Below are 21,275 nucleotides of genomic sequence, written 5' to 3'. Positions count from 1 at the left end.
ATCATTCAGTGCTACAAGATTAACATGGCAGTGCTGTATTTTAGACAATATTAATGAAAGAAATGGTCAAAGATATAGGATCAAAGGTCCCCAAGAGGAAGACAAAAATTATTTAGAGGTTTGTCTAACAGGGAAAATAAGCCTTTTAATGCACAAAAAAATTTGCAAAAGCCAGTCAGTCTGTTCTCCCACACAGACAAGAAATGCATCAGAAAGCATTGAGTTTACCTTGCAAAAAGGGAGCTTTAATTACTAGCTAAGGTATTTCCTTAGGGATAAGGAGGTACTGTGCAGAAAAGTTGTGGAGCACTGATGTCATGTTGTAGTTGTGAAGAACAGGTTAGGCAAACATTCTTCAGGAATGACTGGTTTGATTGATGCTGCCTTACTCCAAAGGATGGAAGATGGCCCTCATGAGGTTTCTTCTCATCTTCTACTCTGTGGCATTGACCAGTTCAGTTATCAGGAAGACTTTAACCAAATGTCCAAACTAACTTGCAAGCCTCAGTGCAGCTCAATGCAGACTAGGGGTGGAGCAGCTGGGAGACGCCTGTAAAATGAGCCTAGATTTTAGGTAAAAATATATTATTTTAAACCTTTTCTGTTCTGCTCACATGTAAAATAGGCATTTTATCTCTTTCTGTGATTTTCAGGTTGACCACAGGTACCCCAGGAGAGGTGTGTAGCTGGTAGTCAAACTCAGCCGGACATTTTGAATTAAAGTGCACAGCAGAAAGAAATATTGTGATCTTGGATACTAAAGTACACACAACTGTTGTATTAAACATCAGCAGATTGGCAAGGGCAGCCCTTTTGTGTAATAGTTCTCCCTTTTAAAAATAACATGCTTTCATTTAGCAGTAAGTGAAAAACAAATAGTCCTTAATTTGTCACAGAATTGTTTACTTTAGATCAGTCATCCATATGCAGATGATTCAACTATTGATTCAACTGTTTCAGTATCTTGGTAGCAAGGCTTTTTTCAATTTTCAAATTGTATCTCTTTGTCTTTCATAACACAAACAATGGAAATGGAAAATTGCTCAAGCTGTAATTATGAACATTGCTATTTTCTCTTCTTTATTTAGCTCCCTAATAATTCTGAGTGTTTGCTGTGTCTGAGATGAATAGATAAATGTGCACTTCTTTCAATAGAAAGAAACAGGACTTTGTTCTTTATGTCAGAATACATTTTTTCTCAAGGTAATCCTTTCACAGCAGACTAAAATGCAGCTGATCAGATTTTTCTTCATATAGAGAGATGCATGTATGAAGGCAAAAATGATACAGAAATTTTTAAAAATCTACCATAGAGAATGCAAGCAATATCAGTGCAAAAGCTGACACTTCAAGGATGCTGCTTCCCATCAGTGTTATCCTCACTGCACAAAAAAATCATGGGAATTTGACATTCATGCTTCTTATTGGCAGAAGAAGTGGTCTGCACTTGCTTTCCTAACGAATTAAGGGTCATGGCTGAAAACAACTGTTATTTTCTGAAATGCACTTAATGCAAAAATCTTGGCAGATAAAAACTCACTAGTAGAGAAGCCAGGTAAAAAAAAGACAAAACAGTCCTTTGTGTGTCTATGTGCTCAGAACAATAAGAACTAAAACCCACTTATGTGAGTTGACCTAAACTACCAAAGTTCTAAACAATTAAGAAAACCACTAGTAAAGGTACATCTTATGAGGCTGATTTCCAGAGTTGCCTACGGATAAAGTCTTGCCTTCCACAAGAAATTAACTTTTATCTTCATAAAATATGGACTACTTTGAAATATTTATTTTGCTGTGTAGCACTTCTATTGAAGAGTTGCACATGTGTCTTTCAGGTTTTAATGCCATGGTATCAAGACAGCTGACAAATTGCATTGGCTTTATGAGCACTCTGTTATTACATTCTAATACTGCAATATTAATATATTTTCATGTAGTTACAATATATAAAATATAATTGAGATTGTTAGTAAAAAGCTTAAATTTCCTTCCACATTCTTCTACAAATATGTGGCACCTACAGTGACCACTTGAAATTGATGTACTCTATTCTGAGAAAAAAGTGAAACCCATCTAAATTTGCCAAATTGTATTATTTTGAAATTTCAGAATTGCTATTTTTGTTCTGCCTTCCTTCATCAGAAAATGCTGAAAATATCTGTGAAGAAAGTTTTTTAGTTTTACAACTAAAGGCCTGAAAGTACACTGGCACATACTCCCTGACTTGTGTGATATAGGGAAATGGTGTGATGAAGTCATTTTCCTCAGTCCTACACACCAGTTGGATTTAGTACCATCATTGTATTAAAAAAATACTACTTTAAGAAATGATATCGTGTGTGCAAAGCCACTGTCGTTTAGAGAAAGTGTGGTATATTATGTTTGCTTTCTATTGTGCTTCTTCACATGCAAGCTTTAACATCTATGCTTGTCATCATCCCTAAAGAAGCACTAATAACAAAGTTTTTAAGTTTATTATGTCATATCACTTTATTTCAGGACTGGAAGATTTTTCAACTTAAAGCACAATGAAACTGTGATCACAATTGAGTACTATACCAAAATGGTACCTGTTCATAGTGCAGCAACCTAGGATTTTCACTGATTTAATCATGTCTGTTTTTCTGCTGACTTAATCTTGTTGGCACAAAACATTTTATATATATAAATATGCAGTGTGAGGGCAGCTGTCTTTCTTTCCCTAATGTATCTATAGATGTCTGCATTATAAATACACAATCCTTCTTGCCCCTGACTCAGTTTTTAAATCCAGTGGCATTTGAGCTTTAAAGGTTAATTATACTTTTAGCGAGCAAGTGTTCTGTTACTAGCTTAAAATTTGCTTTTCATTAGTCAATATGCATGATTTTTTGCTTCTCTTTGAAGATTCCCAGAGCTGTGGACATCCTTTCCCTCTCCCATCCCACTGTCTACAGCACAGTCCTAAATAATGTGTTAGTGCTACAGCACCCAGAGTTGTATCAGAAGAGAGGAACTCTCCACCTCATGTGCAAGGAGAGCTGCTGTTTCCATGCACTCTCCAGAAAAGATTAGTTCAGTGCTGGGAAATCAGAATGTGTTGAGAGACTGTTCCCAGACAAACAGCTGCTGTGTTAGATTTGCATCATCGAGGGATTGATAGATTTACTCTGGGCTGCTTTTTTTCCTGGAGATAAGAATTCTTGTCTTTCTGCTAGTTATATTTTAACCTTTCCTTATTTGAGAAGCTAAACACAGCAGACTTTGTGGGAAAGACTAAAGTAACTTGCAGTGCTACTGCTTCAAAGACACTTTTTCTGTTGCACATCCAGTCCACTAATAGCTATAATAATAATAATAATAATAATAATTTGACGCTTGTAGTTGCCTTATGTAATGTAGAGAAACTAATTAACAGATGTTTTGGGTACTTTATTGACTTAAAGTGGACTCTTTCTGTGGACTCATACATGCATAGTATGCACTTAGTAAACCAGAGCCAGAATCCTGGCTGTGGCTGTGTCAGCTGGTGCTGAGAAACTATTTTTAGATCTTCAGCTATTTAGGTAATTGGAGCTTTTCCCTCTTTTAGCTAATGAACTCTCTATTGTATAACTCAGCTGGCAATCAGCTTGGTGCAAGGGACAGGGAGTGCAGGGGACCCCATGAAGCACTCTGGGAAAGTCAAAACACTGCTCCAGGTTAAGGACCTGGGCACCCAAACAAAGAATTACAGTATCTGTGTAGGTGGTAGATTCATTAAGCAGCACTGAAAGGGTTGGAACACTTGATCATGTTTACTTACTAGGTTGAAAATACATTAGTGTTAACCATTTTTTTGTGTAAAATGTGTTACAAGGACTCTCAGTGCTGCTAACTCAGGAATACATGAGCATCTAGAGAGAACCATTCCTGTCTCTAACAGTGAATGTCATTATTTGGGCAAGCCACCACCTCTGAGAAAGAGAGCTGGATTCTTACCAAGTACAATATTTCCATATAGCTATAACTTCAATGCCTTCAAATTTCCAGCTCAAATGGTAGACAAGTGTAAGACACATTGGGTAGGGCTCAAATGCTTGGCACTTAAATCCAGAATCTATTGTTCCACTCTACATCTGGGCCAATGAGAGAGAATCAACAAGCACCTAACAAGACAAGGCTAGAAAATATGAAATTTTTAAGGACATCTTCTGAGTGCATCAACTACCAGACTGTTGCAGTAGTACAAGGAGTAATAGTTTAAATCCAAAGGTCAAATTTAGATTTGCTATATGAAAGAAGTTTCTTTTTTTACATTGAGGGTGATGAAACACTTGAACATGTGGCCCAGAGAGGTGGTGGATGTCCCATCCCTGGAAACATTCAAGGTCAAGTTGAATGGGACTCTGAACAGCCTCATCTACTTGAAGATGTCCCTGATTATTGCAGGGAGGTTGGACTAGATGGGCTTTAAATGTCCCTTTCAACCCAAACTATTCCATTTAATTCAAAACTTTTGGAAAATAATAAAATAAGCGAAGTTCAAACTCTAACACAAAATTTTGGAATTTTGATTCAGTACTGAGATGCATGGACTCTATCAGCAGAGCAGAGCTTGATTTTAACTATTTTTGGTCCTTTTTTTTCCCCTTTAGATGCTTCAGTGCAGCTCACAGTGATGAGCACCCCTCTTCTGCAAAAGCATCCTGGGTTACACCATGAAGACACTTGGAGTTTGCCCAGCAAGTGGAAATAGACTCTTTGCCACAGCTTTAGGATGGCAAATCTCCTTTGCGCTGCCCCAGCTTCTGAGCAGTGCCACTCTGGGCTTCATGATGGACGGAGTGGGGAGAGCTGACAAAGCAGTGGCTGCATCCCTTTCTCTACTGCTTTTTCTTAGAGCAAAAAGCTCTCCTGTGCCAGTGCATGGCAGGTGGGCTGTCACAACTGTCCTGTAAGGAGGAGAGAGCAAGAGAACAACTTTTTGTCAGAGCACCTTGAGGCAACACTAGGAGCTTTTTCAACTGCTGCCTTGTTTCTAAATTTTCTATCAGTTACCAGACTCATCTGTGGCTTTTCTTTTTTTCTTTCCCCCTGTGTAATTATTATATAACAAGGGTCATGTGAGTACAAAAAAGTCCCCAACAATAAAACATGCAGTTTCCCGGTTTGTCGTTTCCCAGTAGTGATGACTTCTGGCAGTGAGCTTCATATGTCCTAATCTAAAACAAAGGCAGCACAGGAAGAGAAAGTGACTCAGTCTCTGAGTCTCAGAAAGTAAACACTATCTCACCCATCTAATCTGGTTCTTATGAGCTTGAATGAGGTGTTTTTCTAGGCTTGGATTTCTTTCACATGGGGATATGTGTTAGGAAGAATGGAGATCCCTTGTGAAACTGATAAAATGGTCCAATGTTCTTTAGCTGAAAGATTTTAGAGGTATTGTGGTTTCACCCAGCCAGCAGCCAAGCCCCACCCACGCAGACACTTGCTCTCTTCTCCTCAAGTGAGATCACAGAGCAAATTGAGGGATAAAAGCTAGAAAACTCATGGGTTGAGATAAAACCAATTAATTAGGGAAATCAAAAGCTGCACACACAAACAAGGCAAAACAATTACCCATGGGCAGTCAGGTGTTCAGCCATCTCCAGGAAAGCAGGTCCCAATCACATGAACAGACACTTGGGAAGACAAACGCCATCACTCAAAATGTCACCCTCTTCCTCCTTCTTCCCCGACTTCATATACTGAGCCTGAGGTCACACGGTCTGGAATATCCCTTTGGTCAGTCGGGGTCACCTGTCCCAGCCGTGTCACCTCCCATCCTTCCAAGCAACTTGAACTTCCTCACCAGCATGGCAAGTGTATTAACAGCAGAAAAGGCTTTGGCTGTGTGTAAGCGCTGTTCAGCAATAACAGAAATATCTCTATATTATCAACTCCCTGTTCAGCACAAATCCAAAACATAGCCCATACAAGCCTCTGTGAAGAAAATTAACTCCATCCCAGCAGAAACCAACATAGCTATGGTACGTGCTTCCCTCAAGGAAATGACCTTACTTCAGTGCTTTGTTTTCTCCTAAAGAGGTTTATCAGTACTTTTTATGGTGGCTTGGGAAAGAAGAGGAATGGGATTTTTATCAAGAAGGAAATTTAGAGTGCTGTTTACCCACTGTCCAAGTCAGTGCAAGTCACCTGCTGGGGGAAGCCCCTTACACCTGTAGCAGTTCTGTTTTTCCTGAGCCTGCAGATGTCCCAGCTGTCCGCCAGTTCTCCTGCCATGTGGAAAAAGACAGGTGCTTGCATTTTCAGCAGGGTCATGGTCTCTTCCTAACTGAAATACCTCAAACCTCAGGTTTGCCTGAGCATCTGTCCCTCTTATGTGGCCCTGTGCTGGGAAGCAGGCTGCTTCACATGTGCAGCTCTGTGGAGCGTATCCCTCATCTCTTTGCTGTGTAGGTGTGTTGTCCCTTCACCTTCCTCCTGCAAACATATACCCTAACAAGTATGTCTCCCCAGCGGGGGAAACTCTCTCTGCACTTCATCTATCTAGATTTCCATGAGGCTGAGAGAACTAAAGGTGTATTCCAGCTACCAACAGCTGCTTCATCTTGAGTGTCAGTCTCTTCTCCCTGGTAACAAGCAATAGGAGGAGAGAAAACAGCCTCAAGTTGCTCCAGGGTAGGTTTAGATTGAATATTAGGAAACATTTGTTCACTAATAGGGTTGCCAAGTCCTGGAACAGATTGTGCAGGGAAGTAGTAGAGTCACCACCCCAGGTGGCATTTAAAAGTTGTGTAGATGTGACAATTAGGAGCGTGGTTTAGTGATGGACTTGGCAGTGCTGGCTTAATGATTGGACTCGAAGGTCTTAAGGGTCTTTTTCAACCTAAATGATTCTATGATGTTATGATCGGCTGCTGTGGGAGTGATTGCTGTGGAAAATCAGGTGCTGGCTAGGGTACTTCTTGAACATCCTTGAAAATCCTTGGGAGCACTGATGATTCTTCTTTGCCTGCTCAACTCTTCTGTCCCCTCCTCCTCCTTCATGAGTCCTTCAAATCATACCTCTTGCTGGCAAAGCAGGTGGAGTAAGAGCAGACAACTTTCCTTCCAGCACCACAACAATGACCCCAAAAGAATGTACTCAAACCAGTGTTGTGTTTATATTTTAATAACCCACTGACGTGACCTTCGGCTGAGTTGTCCTTCCATTCATCCCAGGAAGATATTGTCAGTCAATGTTTTGTACAGCACTTCTCAAGGCATGTTGAAAGACACTGCAGTGTTAGCCCCATTTCAGAGATGGAAAAATCATTAAATGAAAAATCAAGTAACTTTTAACTTTTAAAGTAGACATACAGAGCCAGGAACTGTGGGCAGCTTTATCTGCGCCAGAAATTCAGGCCAGTATTCTTCAGACTTCAGCATTCCCAAAGAAGCACCTACAGTTATGTACTTTTAGCCACTCTTGGGGCAGTATCTTCCCAGATTAATAAACTGAACTACTAACAAATATCTTGTTAAATTCTGTGCAAGTTTTTTAGAAATCTAAAAGTAACTTGTGTGGTCAGTGTTCCCTTATTATGTTCAGGGAGACACGAGAGGTATTTCAGAAATGAGAACAGCAGAAATATTATCTACTTAGATAGCAATTTGAAGTGAATAAATGCAACTCATTTATTGACTAAAAATGTCCTTTGTTGCTTTATTCTGTCACTGAGTGCCAACAGCCTGTGCCAAGTGCAGACTTATTTGCATCACCACTATGGTGATTTTGTCCTTATGCTAATTTTGTGACGTATGGCAACGATAACCTTGTAACTCTTGGGCTTACAGGGAGGCAAGGAGGAAGTAAACTAGATGTGAGGTTTTTGTGGTTTTTCTTCCCTGCAATATAGATTTATGGAAATGCTGTTGGTCAGGGGGACTGCTTGCCTGTTACCTTTTGACTGGCACAATGTGCATTCATTTCAACTCTTTTAATAAATCTTCAGAAGGAATAACAACAACAAGAGTAATACAATAGCAGCAACAATAATACTTATGGAATCACACATCATAGAGTGGTTTGGGTTGGAAGGGAACTTGAACACCATCCAGCTCCAGCCCCCCTATCATGGACAGGGACACCTGTCACTATAAGTTGTTCGCAACTCCATCCAACCTGTCCTTGATTCTTTCAGGCATGGGGCATTCACAACTTTTCTGGGCAATGGAAACAGAAGTATTTCTTCTAAATATTTAATGTAAACCTCCTTTCTTTTAGTTCAAAGCCATTCCTTCTTGTCCTGTCCCTCCATGTTCTTGTCAGAAGACCATCTCCAGCTCTCCTGTAGCCCCTTTAGGCATTGACAGAGTCTCTAAAGTCTCACCAGACCCTTCCCTTCTCCAGGCTGGACAGCTCCAACACTCAGCCTGTCTTCACAGCAGATTTTCTTCAGCCCTCTAATCATCATCATGGCCTCCTCTGGACTCTCACTACTTCTTGTTTTAGGGAAGTTATGGTGTGAAACACCAGCAATAACAATAATAAAAATAAAATATTAAAATGGAATAATAAAATAGGAAAATATTGAAATAATAAAACCATGAATTAATGAAATACTACAATAACAAAGTAATAAAATAAGAAATAATAATGTAATGACATCATAAACTGTATTACTTGTGTGGAAATGGGTCTGTGACTGCCTGGAGTCCCGATGGTAGGAAGATGCACCAGTGCTCTGGAGCTGGAACACTGGTTTTCTGAAGGCTGGAGGGGTGGAGGATATTTGCAAGCTATCTTTTTCCTCTGCTCCCAACACTGCGTCAAAAGCAAAGAAACAGGTAAAAAAATTGAAAAAAACTACCAAACCAAACAAAAAAAAATCCAAAAAACAAAACCAGAACACCCCAAAACAAACCAAAAAAACTCTAAACAGAAACAAAACAAACATCCTAATCTCTTTTCCCAGACACAAGAAAAATTTGTACAGCTGTTTTTATCCCTTTTGGTTTTAAACAGATTTCTGGAATAATTTAATTCAAACCAAAAACAAGTACTTAGTAAGCAACACAGATTTAAAATATAGTGTCACTGGTGATAATTTTTGATTTAAAGGAAAGACCTGTTGAATTCTTACCTTTTCTTTTGTATGGATTACAGAAACCATCAAGGCAATCCCTGTTCTTTGACCCCCCCTTCACACAAGCCTCCAAATTATATGCAGGATTTCTGATTATGGATGAAGCATACCCTGACAGGTAAAACATACTTGTTTGCAATATTAGCTAAATAACTCCAAGATCTTGGAGAAATTTGCAAAAGTTCCTAGCTTTACTATCAGTTTTGTGTATAATTGTGTTTCCAGGTCTCAAAATTCCCTTTCTCATTTTAAAACCAGATGCAGTTCATTGTCACTGAATTAGCACTATCAGAGGTTTGGGCTTGTTTGATGTTGGGGGAAACTCACTTGTGTGTCTGGAGGTGAGAACATTTACCCAAATTTGTAGGAGTGCAACTGCTCAGTCTGGAGAGACTTTGTGATCTTCAGCTCCATGAATTGCAGGAAATCTTGGATAAAAGCTTGTTAATGGGTGTATTTCCAATCTTTCATGGGTAAGGCCAGATCTTCAGCTTATCTCTAATTCTCCTAACAGATTGCATCACCAAGAGGGATGTATTTAAACCTATCTGATTGCCTTTCCTGTTAATATATATGACAAGATGTGAAATGAAGTGGCACCTGCCTACTTTATAGTTTTTATCTAAACAGTCTGAGGTGGGATTATTTTTTTAGCAGAAAGAGTTTCTAAAATTAAAAGGTAGGTTTAAATTCTTAAATTTTGAAGTATTTGGACTGAAGCAACTGATTTATGAAAGCAGAGGTCAATACCAGAAGTGAGGTTCCTTTAAAATAAATAAATTCAAACTTTTTTTTTCTGGGGATGGATTTTGTGGCTGTTAAGACAATTACAGGGAAAGTTTCACTTTTCATTTACCTTGTATGACATTTGTTCAGCTGAAAAAATGTTAGTTGCTTTAGACTGATGGTGAAAAAAAAAAAGTAAAGTCAGAGTACTTGATTTCTCTCCAATATTTGAGAAAGTAGTCTGGTTTTAGTGTTTCTTAAAGTGTGTTGGAAATGACCATTTGACCATTTTGATTTTTTTGTATTAAAATCTTTCTGTGTTTTCAAAAAAGCATTGCAGATGCATTTCATTGAACCCGCATTTCTTCAGTGAGTTTTTTCCAGTGTGTTAACTTGCCTCTGCAATGAATCAGACATTCTTTGATATTCAAAGTCAGTGACTCCCAGCTCCTTCTTTTAATTTGTTTGGCACTTTTTTTCAGCCCAGGTTTTCCCTTATCTGCAACTAGGAATGAAACCTCCCTTAATGGTCTGATTATTTTCATAGAGCAAGATGACCCCACATGTCTTTGTCCTTCCAGCTGTAACCAGTCTCCACAGACTTCGCTATCCAAATGCATCTTTTGAGACTGTGGGTACCACACTGGATCTGAACACACGAGAGATGAGTCAAGAGTTTCTCAGCAGAAATGCTGGTGAATTTACCATATAGGTTTGACACAAGATTGGTTTTAAGGGGAGAAGAAGGAGGGAAAGAAAGACTATTTGAAAGTCCAGCAAGGAGGACAATAGAAACCTATCTAATCTGATTATGGCTGGGAGAGAAGAATGCAGGTAGAAGTGGAAGTAGAGTGACAGTAGACAGCCATACAGGCCTAAACGAAGAGGGAGAAGGGCTTTGTGGACAGAATGACATTGAGTTGCCATAAACTCAGGTAAGAGTGAGTTTCCTACACAAGAATGTGAGGGAGCTCTTGGTTTATTTTGTTTTGTCCTTTCAGTTTCTTAGCATATTTAAAGCCTGTCCAAACTCAGAATTGGGGAGGTATTGAGAAAAGGTCATTTCAAGGTGGAACTACATGGACCTTGGCAACTCCAGCTTGCAGCTACAAAATATTCATGCAGCACCTACATCAGCGGGCACAGCTCATCTGGAGGAGTAGATAGACTGAGTCCTGTCTCGCTTTCCTTCCCTTTGATTCAGCAGCTGGAAACGGGAGAGCACGGTGCACTTGTGACCTGGTTTTTGCACTGTCCTTCAGGAACTTGATTGCAGTCCAAAAAGCATTCCTCAAATCACAGGCTGTTGACACAGTACCTCAATATGAACTGTGAACAGGCTGGCTTCATTCTATATTTACTGCCGCTGGCAGCCACCAGGAACAGTGCTGTGCTTGAAGCATTTCTAGCATGCTCAAAGCCAGCTCGTAAGCCCCAGAAAATGAATGTTACACAACAAATTCGATCTGATGTAACTGGGCTTAGGGTACTGGCAGGTGATGCTCCTTGCATTGACCTACTGAATATTAGCCATGATGTTGTGGTTCTTGACTTTCAAAACTATTTCTTTGTACTGCGTTTTTTTGCTAGTTTAAATCCCTGAGCTGCCTTACTGTAAGGTCAGCGCAGTACCAGCAGGAGAGAAAATGAGTCAGGTGCTTTAGTGCAAAACAGTGCAAGGCTCATCACTGTCTTGCTATCCTCCTAGAAATAACAAGGGGCACAAAAAGAACAAGAGAAACCTGGTACATAGAGGGTAAGAGAAATATATATTTAAATGTCTTTTGGCAGAACACAGAATACCCCTTCTATGAAGAAAGAAAGGATATAATTAGGTTGAAACTTTTTATTCTTTAAAAAGGAAATTAAGATTTCAGATTGCTGTAAAGGAGAAGAAAAAAAAAAGAGCTGACAATTGCTGATTCATTTCTCTTTGCTCCCTTCTTTCAATAATTCCAATAGTGAGGGGTACCATTATGCTTACCTAAGAAGCTAAAATCCTGGAAGCATTGGAAAATAAGCTCAAATTCAAATAAAATTCCAACGTATAAGCTTGCATCTGTAAACAAGCTGTATAGCTGTACATTCCTATGTGCAAATTTCTTATCATATCTTCATTGGTGAACTTTAGGTACAGAAAATAGAGGTAGTTTATCTTCTGTTCTGACTTCCCTTCAGCTGTAAAAAAAAATAAATCTCTGATTCATGCTGAAACTCATTTTGTATGGGTTATGATGGTTTTAACTTCCAGCCTCAGTTTCCAAGATATGCTAGGCAAAAACAAAGGAAGGAAGAACAATAGCCTCAAGTGAATGAAGTCATGTGAAAGGAGAATGAACCCTTGGAAAGGAGAGGGGGACAAGTCTTATTTAAGTTTTTCAGTGTGTATCAAGTAGACAAAAGAAACATTCAAACTAAGATTTCTGCAAGTGATTCAACTATTTTTTTCCCCTTTTCTCCAGTAAGCTAACTTTCTTACTGTGGCAATGCTGAGACCCCAGTCTGTTTCAAACCTAGTTACTTCAAAATCCTTGAGGGTTCACCTTTTAGTTTCTCTGACTTGGATACAAAAGGCTAATTTTTATATTTGTTAAGGCATTGAATAAATTCAAAGCCTGTGGTGTGACTCTTGAATTTAGACGCAGCAATTTGCTGTTGCATATTTGCTGGCATGGGAAGTCAGTGATCAGAGAGAGTAAATCATCCTCTCACAGGGTAAATTAACTAAGAATATTAGAGATGCTGTTCTGCATTTCTGTGATTATGTGTATTATATGAGACACTTCCACCATAATACTTTGAGAATACTGTAAAAAACACAAATTCTGAATAAACAGGAGGTCTTTGCAGAAATGGGAACTTATCTTCTACAAATCCTCCCAGAGGAGAAGTTTTGAGAGTGCCGGTGGAACAGCAGTCTGAGGTCAGCAGTAGCTTTCATAAAGCAAAACTCATAAACAAGCTGGTGAGTCAAACTCATTTCCTCGACTAACAGGAATACTATTTCATAAACATAGCAATCACTTAGTGCTCTCCAAACCAACTGTGAATGGTGTTCGCTAGTTTTTGTAGCATAGAAACAGAGGGGAAGGCAGCTGTTTCCAGCAGCCCTTTTGGCTGCTAAAAGGAGGCTCTTCCAGAAAATATGATAGTGGTTAGACATCGGGTAGCAGGGAAGACATTTTATTAGGACTCATTTAACTTGATAATACTGCCTTATTTCTGACTTACTCTTTGCAGAACTGGTACATTTTTTCATGTTTACTCTATGTGTTATGTCATGGTGGCTTAATGTCCTTCTTAATGTATTTACTTGTGTTTAAAAAAGTCAGTGTGCAAGATCAACCTAATAAAACCCCCAATCTCATAAAATTCACTGCCATTCTAGTGAGGCAGGAAGGTCCTTCAAACCCTCTTTGTTTCTGTGGAAATTCAGATAGATCAGATTTATAAGGGAGGTAAAGACCTCACTAATGCAAATACTTTACAATTTAAATTCAGAACACTGTTTTAAGTATTTATTATGTTTTATCAGCCTTTCAAAATGTTGTTAACCAGATGATCAAGTATAAAATGTATTCCATATTCAGTTGCAACTTTATTCCAAAGGTTGTATTTTTAAATATTTTAATTCACAAAAAGTTGACAATGTCTTTAGCCCAATTCATAAATACTCTGCCCTTGGTCCTCTGTGCAACTACAGGCCAGCTGCACACCATGAGTTCACTTCCATGGACATTTCATGCCTGCAGTCATATAAGAGGCCTGGGTGATAGTCAGGAAACACAAAGAACACACTGAGGTCCAAAGTCCCACCTGCAGTTGCCCAATGTGGAGGACTGATTTACCTTACACACACCCTCCTTCAGATCTCCAGATGGGGCATGGTCTGCAAAAAAATTCCTGCATTGTTCTGCAGCCAAGAGAGCATCCCTGCTCTTTGTGTTACATCATTCATGAAGTTGACACCAAAAGGTATTGCAACATTACCATATACTACTGGTCCTAAGGGTTTGGTAAATAAACCATAAACTGTGAAGGAGAGAATGTGTTTGTCTCCTTATCTCCCTAAACTTATCTTGCTCTTGTGGTTCAAAGAGATTTAGTCTGGCTGGAAGGCCAGGATCCCATACAAGGGCTTTGTTTCTTGTTTTTCTGTTTCTTGAAGACTCAGATTGGCACTGCCCCTTTCTTAAGGATGTGCTGTCACCCTTGCTACCACCTAGCCTGTGTAGGCAGAGAGAGGAGGTGGGGACATGTCCTGACGCTGGTTCCTCCCACTCTCCACTGCTGGTGAAGAGCAATGGTGAGCTTCCTTCTCCTCCATTTCTGTGAGCTGCTGGCAGAGCCTGATGGAGCAGGTCTTGAATCATCAGAGTAAAGCTGTCCATCATCCATAATAAATGCCTCTCACACTGGCCTGCTGTCCCACTCTGCAGGCAGAATTCAAGTTGTCAAGATTTTGCAGCATGTGCCAGACTTTAGATATTAGAGTCGTTGGTTGACATTGAGTTTTTTCAGTGAAAATAGACACCAGCTGTCTCCAGCATTATCAGTGGGGAGTAGAAAGATTTCTTCTGCTAAATATGTATTAAAATTTACCAAGATGTATACCAAATGCAAAAAAAGTAATTTTTTCTCAAAGTGTACCCTGTAATTTTTTCAGAAACCTGTGCAATAAAGTATAACTTGTGCACTGGAGGGTTACTTGCTACTATTTCTATGGCATAAACTCATCCTGCATAACAAGAATTGCTTCTTGCATTCCTCTCCTTTTTCCCTCCCAGCCTCCTTGTGTGCCACTTGCTACTTATCCTGAATTCTAACAGCAAATCTCACATTTCTTGCAAAATTTTAATCCATGTTTTTCACTTGTTCAGTGGCAAGTATTTCTCTATGTCTTTCCACCACTCCAGGATTTTTATGTATTTCTCTGTTTTTGCTGTTTTCCCTTTCACCCTTATGCCTCCACCCCCTACTACTCTCACTCATTTCTCTTTGTCCTTTCCCTCTCTTAGGATGTGAACGCTTCCAGAAGTGCATTAAAAATTTGACGGAGCTGAAAAGGAATAATTTCATTGGAAAAAAGTCAAAGGCTGCTAAAGTTTGAAGTTTTGATGATCACATTCCAGTAAAATCACATCTCCACCCTGCTGTGTTTCTCTCTTCCCCAATAGTAGCAGTAGAGTTTTGCTTTTCTGTTTTCCTTGAAACTTCAGAACTGATTGAGTACATGTGATATGCATAAGCCATTGTGTAACAATCACAAGGAGCAATATCTTAAGGCTGAGAACAAGACCTTGCAAGCTCAGTGATCAACACCAAGAAGCTGACCTGGAGAAGAAAATTTCTCAGCTGGGAGAAGATCCTGAAGACCTGAAAGCATCTTCATCCTTAAGGGTCAGGGGCCTGAGTGAGACAGGAGAAAGAGTCCATGGAGACAAAAAGCTGTCTATAGACACAGAGCTTTGAACAAGCAAGAACCCAAAAATACCCTCAAACTCTGAAATGCTGCAAATCAGATTGTTTCTGAACAGTTGTATTTGTTTGTTTTTTTTAAGTCATGACTGTGTCTAAGTGAATGCAAACCGAGGAAGTGAAAGGTAACTAAAAAAATGGATTTGTTGGCAAACTACATGAATTTTCATGCAATATTTTGCTATTGTGCAGTTATTTCAGCTGGAAAATTATAATGGCTGCAATTATTTTGGAAATATGTTTGGCAGAGAAGCTTAGAATGGAAACACAATAAAGTTAATTTTTTTTTTATATACAGTGAATGAATTTGTGTGCTGAAGTTGTAGATATAACCTTATTGTACCTGGTATGCGCAACTCCGTGTTGTCACCTAGGATAAATCTGAAAACATTTAGGACCTTCTGTGGAAGCAGAGAGCTAAAACAATGTGCACCAGTGCTGAAAATAGACACACAGCGAGATAAAAGTTTAACCTTACAGCCCCATGCAATTTCCTTGACATCAGGTAGTAAATGCAAGGGCTGGAGTAATAACTGACAGGACTAAGGGAGGAAGAAACATCACAAAATCCTGCTGACAAAGAAGTGGCAAGCGATCTCAGAAACAACAGGAGAAACCCTGATTAAACATAAAGGAAAAACTCAAAATTAATTGTAATTGAAGTGCTGGGCTAGCTGAACAGGATCAGGCAGAAACTAGTAACATAGTATCTTATGTAAAAACTAATATAGAGATGATTCCTATATATTCCATGAGTAAGAATTTGTAATAATTTTGGGAGTGTAACAGGAAAACTTTGCTACTAAAGAATACATCCTACAGTAAATATTGAACTCTATTTCAGGCAACCCAGTCCTCACATTTACATTAAGCTTTCCACATCTGTTTCATATCCAGTTTATGTCAACAGTAATTGAAATCTGTTACCATCTGGGTTTTGGGTGGGCTGCATTAAATGAGTTATCAGGAAAAAAGTAACATCTAGTATGAACGTCATTCAAAGTCCTCTGGTGCCTTCTGTGAGTTTAGTGGAGATGCCAAAGAGCCTTGACTTGTACGGAATTAGAAATTAGGGAACCAAATTTTACAGAAGTAAGGAAAAATGTTACCTTCAGTCTGGAGAATGGTGAGTTGAGATATAGGGCCTTCTATACAGTGATATTTGCTTATTATACAGAAACTTTGAATAAGCACCCACATGTCCGCAAGTCTTACTGTGCAAAATCTATTTCTTTTAATCTATATCTAATGCAAAATGTACTTCAACCGTAACATTTCTAAATTTATAAGAAATAAATTACTAAACAAATAAAAGAGCTGGAACAGATGTCAACGTCCTTACTCTAGGGAGGTCAAGTGTAAATTCACTGTAGGAGACCAAACTCAGTAATTGGATTGCCTAACACATTAGATTCCCAGTGTGTGTTGTGATATGTACATGTCCTTTGTTTTCACACAATAGCTTTTTTATCATTGAAATCTCTATATTATAAAACAAAGACATTTCTTGCCATATTTGTGGCCTCTGTTGAGGAAATAAAACACCATAATATGAATCTTTGAGTAAAAATTTAATGTTACAGCCTTTGGCTTGGATGTTACATCAATAGGTAAATCAGATACAGATATATCAAGGGCTTATTTTTATAACCCAGTCTTGCTTTAGGAGAAGTTAATGGGATTTTTGTTACTGGCAATACTAAGGAGTGGCTATAGTCCAAAGGAGCAATTATGAAAGGCTGTATAAACAGGGAAAAGCACCCATGTACATCTACAATATTGACTGATGGAGAACAGAATTTGACTTGGGACCTACAGAGGCCCTTTCCAATCTGTATTATTCAGTGTTTCTACGGATATTTATATTTCATTACCAGAGACCTTCTGTTTTGAACTACCTATTGTATCAGTGACCCTCTTTAAACTGAGTAATCTTAGTCTTGATATATTTTAATTTTATGAAATATCATAGCTTTAGGACCAGGGAATAATGAATGCAGTAGAAAAAATGCCTCCCCAACAGATTTTTCTTTGGTTCCTTGGTTGAACTGTTAGCTACACATATAAGTTATCTTGGGCTGAAAAATTTCCGAATGTCTTTATACCACTATGTGAAAAAACTCATGCTTTTGAGAGTCTGAAAATTCTATAGAGACCAATAAAGACAGCAGGTCTTAGATAAAATAGCTGGCAAAATACTTAATTTTAGGAGGGGCATCTTTAAAACAGAACATTCAATGACCATTCAAGTGTTAATTAATCAGCATTAATATTCATACATGCTTCATGCTTGAAGAACCACCCTCTTCTGCAAAGTACAACTTTAATAAATTTTAAATAATTTTATGTCACAACTTCATGACACCATTGCAAAATTTTGGCCTAGGAAGTGGCACATGTGGCTATAGCTTGTTTTATTTTGTGAAAGCTCAGGGTTTCTTGTTTGGGTGTTCCTAACTGTGGTAATTCCCTTTAGGAGCCAACAATGGAGCTGGGGGTAGATACTGCAACCACGATGTATGTCGTGTCCTTGGAATACAGCCATCCTCTTTTGGGGGCCAGGAGGGAATTTTCCTTCAACTCTGAGTGCTGTATATTAGCTACTACTTAGTCATAGATCCATTGTGCTCTCCAGGTATTTTGGCTTCCAAATGAATTAGAAAAGGATGACAAACAGGAGAAACCTATTGAGACAATAGGATGAAAGTATGGTTAAAGTGGTACTATGTAGTGTTTAATGCCTAGCTTAAGATGGGTTAACAATCCATCTTTATTTGTGTACGTGCACAGATTGAGAGCTGGAGAAAGATAATAGCTGCTTCTTTGTTTGTAAGTGCCACCTTCTGCACTCTTGCCCTCGTGTGTCTTGGGTTTATTGCCCTCACCAAGGCAGCAGAGGAATGAGTTTAGAATCAGTGGGCTGTTACTCCTCTGTGGGCTAGAAATTACGGTACTGGTTGTTTGGGTGGTTGAGTTAATATCTCTACCGAGGATAAACACAGGATGAAAGAAAATGGAGAGCAGCTGGCAGAGGCTCCACAAAATTCTCTACCCTTCAGAGAATATTTCCTTAGGCTTTGTAACTAAGTTCTTAGTAGTGAGAGTTCAGTTCCACTTAATACAGAGATAGAAATATATAGTATATATTTTTTGAAGTCAAAGCAAACATTGAAGAACAAATTGTGAAATCTCATTTGGCAGAGGAAGGTTGCATCACTGGCTTTTCTCTCAGCCTCAGGAGGTTTCATAACATCTGAAGATATCATCATGTGTGTGAGAAAGCTGACATTTTATAAAGAGTTTAAGAATGGAAAAAATTATTAACCATTAAATATCAGATATGTGAAGGGAGTGCAGAAATGATCAAGGATGCTCAAGAAAGTAATGAACATTAATGAGTTGAAATATGTATGTCTTGTAATGTCTCTTATGTCTGGTAAAAAGACATCCTCTTTAGGCTCCCCATATGCTTCCCATGTTGGGGGGTCCCCAAATGCTCCCACATTTCAAGACTTCTGGAGATTCCACTGCCTGGGGTCTTACCTGGTGTCTTTGGCAAGCTACCCACAAGCATAAAAAGGAAGACATATACAGATGACTTAATGTGTGAAATAGGGATAATTTTCTACCTGCGTATCAGAGGTGCATTTATGATACTGAATTCCATGTGGCATTTTGTTATTCAGCAAGTGTAATACCAAGAGACTCTACTGTAGGACTTTGTAATTGGCTTTATTCTGACTCTTCCAAGTAGTTTTGTATCATCAGAGGTTACTGTCATACCACCATCAATACTTTTATCTAAATTGCTTATGAGTATCTTGAACAACAGCGATCTTGCTGATAACTCCTTCTTATCATGAAAAAATACTTTATTCCCTAGGTGTAAACAACATTTGCCACTGTTTCTGATATAAAACTGAATATCACATAAAACACAATTTCTACCTTTTTTTTTTAATGCAGAGACATGTATATATGTATGTGTAGTATGTATTTCTTATTATATTTTTATGTATATATTATTTTTGTATATATGTCTATATATATATATGTGCAAGCATAGCTGTTTTAAAGAAAAGTATTTGAATTTTCTTGAGAGGTTTCTACTATGCTGCGCTATAAAAGAAAGAGTTGTAATAACTTTATTATGAAGTCTATACATCTAGAAAATTATCTGCTCATGCTGATACCATATAAAAATAAAGACAGTGTTGTTTAATTTGGCTGTGAAAAGGTATACTTCTGGACTACCAGAAGTATACATTAATGTGAAGTTGTTTACTTTAGTTTGTGCGATGTTTGGCAGAGAGGTGGCATCTTTTTGCCAATATTTTATCTTCTGTTTTCTTTAGAAAGTGAACACAGTTTGTCAACTAACTTCAAAGCAGACCTGACTGAACCCAGCAACTAGCAGATCTTCTCATGAGACTGTGCTATGTCTTGAAAAGGCTGTCTAACTGAGGTTGCATGCTGCAAAAACATTGCTTCATTTTATCTGTAACAAGAATTCAAGGGGAAAAAAATTCATAAAGTTTTAATGTGACTGACTTAGAACCTACCACACTTTTATGTGTACATGCAGCTTTTCATGTGTTTATTTTTTTTCTGTTTTTTCTTTTACCAGTAGAAATTTTATTTGGGATGAGGAAACCAAAACTTTCCTCCTTTCTGGGACTTCCACTCTTAAACCTTTAACAGAAAATAAGGCATGCCTGCACACCTCAAACCTTCAGCAAATGTGTTGTCATTTGACAATCTTGGGCATGTCATTTTTGTCTGGCTTTTAGAAATAATTTTCCATTAATGAGGTGAAAGGATCTGATCATGATAGCTCTTTTAAAATGCTGTGTTTAGACTGACAGTGCAATTAAAATTATTATGATTGGACTAAAGTTGTGTTATTTTTATATTTCATACAAATGCATTCAGCTATGCTTTAATTCTCTACATTGAGAGAAAAGTGAACTGGATAACTGAAAGAAAACAGGAACCTTCTACATGAGTAACTTGTGTAGCCAAAACATTTCTCTATTTTTAAAGATGCCTTTTACCAAGGATTCTGTTTTCAACTAAACAAAAGTCACTTTATCTCCATTAATAACCTCATTTACTGCTGTGTGACTACTTACATAGGTTGTGTGAAGATGTCTGATTACATATAGTCAAGGCTGGGAAATGTAAATGGTGTCATGTACGGCCTTGTCCTTTTTATCCATTTACTCATTTGCTTCTGGCAGTGTGGCTCCTGGCTGGATCCCTCTGACTTGCAAAGGTTGAGACTTGTCATTTGACTTTGGAAGACCACTAGAGAAAACAAAATTGCTACAGGATAGAGCCTGATGATTCATTCACTAGATGCTCTCTCCCTTCTGAGTAATGACTGAATCATAGCAGAAGCCATGAGTGGAAAAGACTGCTTGTCATAAAACTGTGTGGCTGTGTTTAGTGCTGTCCTTGTATCCTGACTTCCTATTCTCCCATTCTAAGATGTGTCATGTCCTCAAACAGTATTAATAGTTCTGCAGGTAGAATTGGTCTGTTTTATCACTCATGTCAGCTATTATAGAAGGGAAATCATTGATTTATGATAAAGTTTATTTTAAGTGAAATGAAATGACCTCTCAAGGTTTGCAGATGTATGTCAAAATTCCTAAAATCCAGAGCTATTTTCTGACAGAGAATTGTCACCCTATGAGCCTGACCCAGCAATAATCAGGAATTTCTTGTGCAACTTTTCCTCCATGTCTTTCATTGCTCTACCTAACCCTGATACGCTATTCAAGAGAGAACTGTACCACATTATGGCATTTCTCATGCCTTATTTAAGACATTGGATATGTAAAGGTTTTTTTGAAAGTTTTGGGAAGTTTTGGAGTTAAAGGTAATTTCCCTTGTTTACATTTTGTACTTTTCTTAATCCGTGAGGGTCTGGGATAGTAATGAAAGTGAGAGATAATGAAGTATTACTTATTTTAT

The 21,275-nt window shown here is 38.4% G+C and overlaps 1 protein-coding gene across 5 annotated transcripts in view; it reads left to right on the top strand.

The window, feature by feature from the left end:
* Positions 1-19,292, top strand: part of ADGRV1 (adhesion G protein-coupled receptor V1) — a 332,117-nt gene extending 312,825 nt beyond the window's left edge. Inside the window, exons 92-94 of one of the 5 annotated variants that reach the window (XR_002273301.2) lie at positions 9,113-9,210; positions 10,400-10,753; positions 14,837-14,906. Coding sequence is in view for 2 of the 5 variants with exons in the window: in XM_020584154.2 (XP_020439743.2) it covers positions 4,617-4,717 (101 nt within the window). In the remaining 3 variants the exon portion in view is untranslated. Of the gene's footprint in view, positions 1-4,616; positions 5,626-9,112; positions 9,211-10,399; positions 10,754-14,836; positions 15,599-17,772 lie in introns of those variants that run through there. The other 4 variants (XR_005603898.1, XR_002273300.2, XM_020584155.2 and 1 more) reach the window with 4 other exon arrangements.
* Positions 19,293-21,275: the final 1,983 nt, after the last annotated feature.

The sequence above is a fragment of the Corvus cornix genome, chromosome Z (assembly GCF_000738735.6).
Source record: "Corvus cornix cornix isolate S_Up_H32 chromosome Z, ASM73873v5, whole genome shotgun sequence".
Classification (NCBI taxonomy): Eukaryota; Metazoa; Chordata; class Aves; order Passeriformes; family Corvidae; genus Corvus; species Corvus cornix.
The sequence above is the reverse complement of the archived record's forward strand: the minus strand, read 5'-3'. Positions and strand labels throughout refer to the sequence as shown.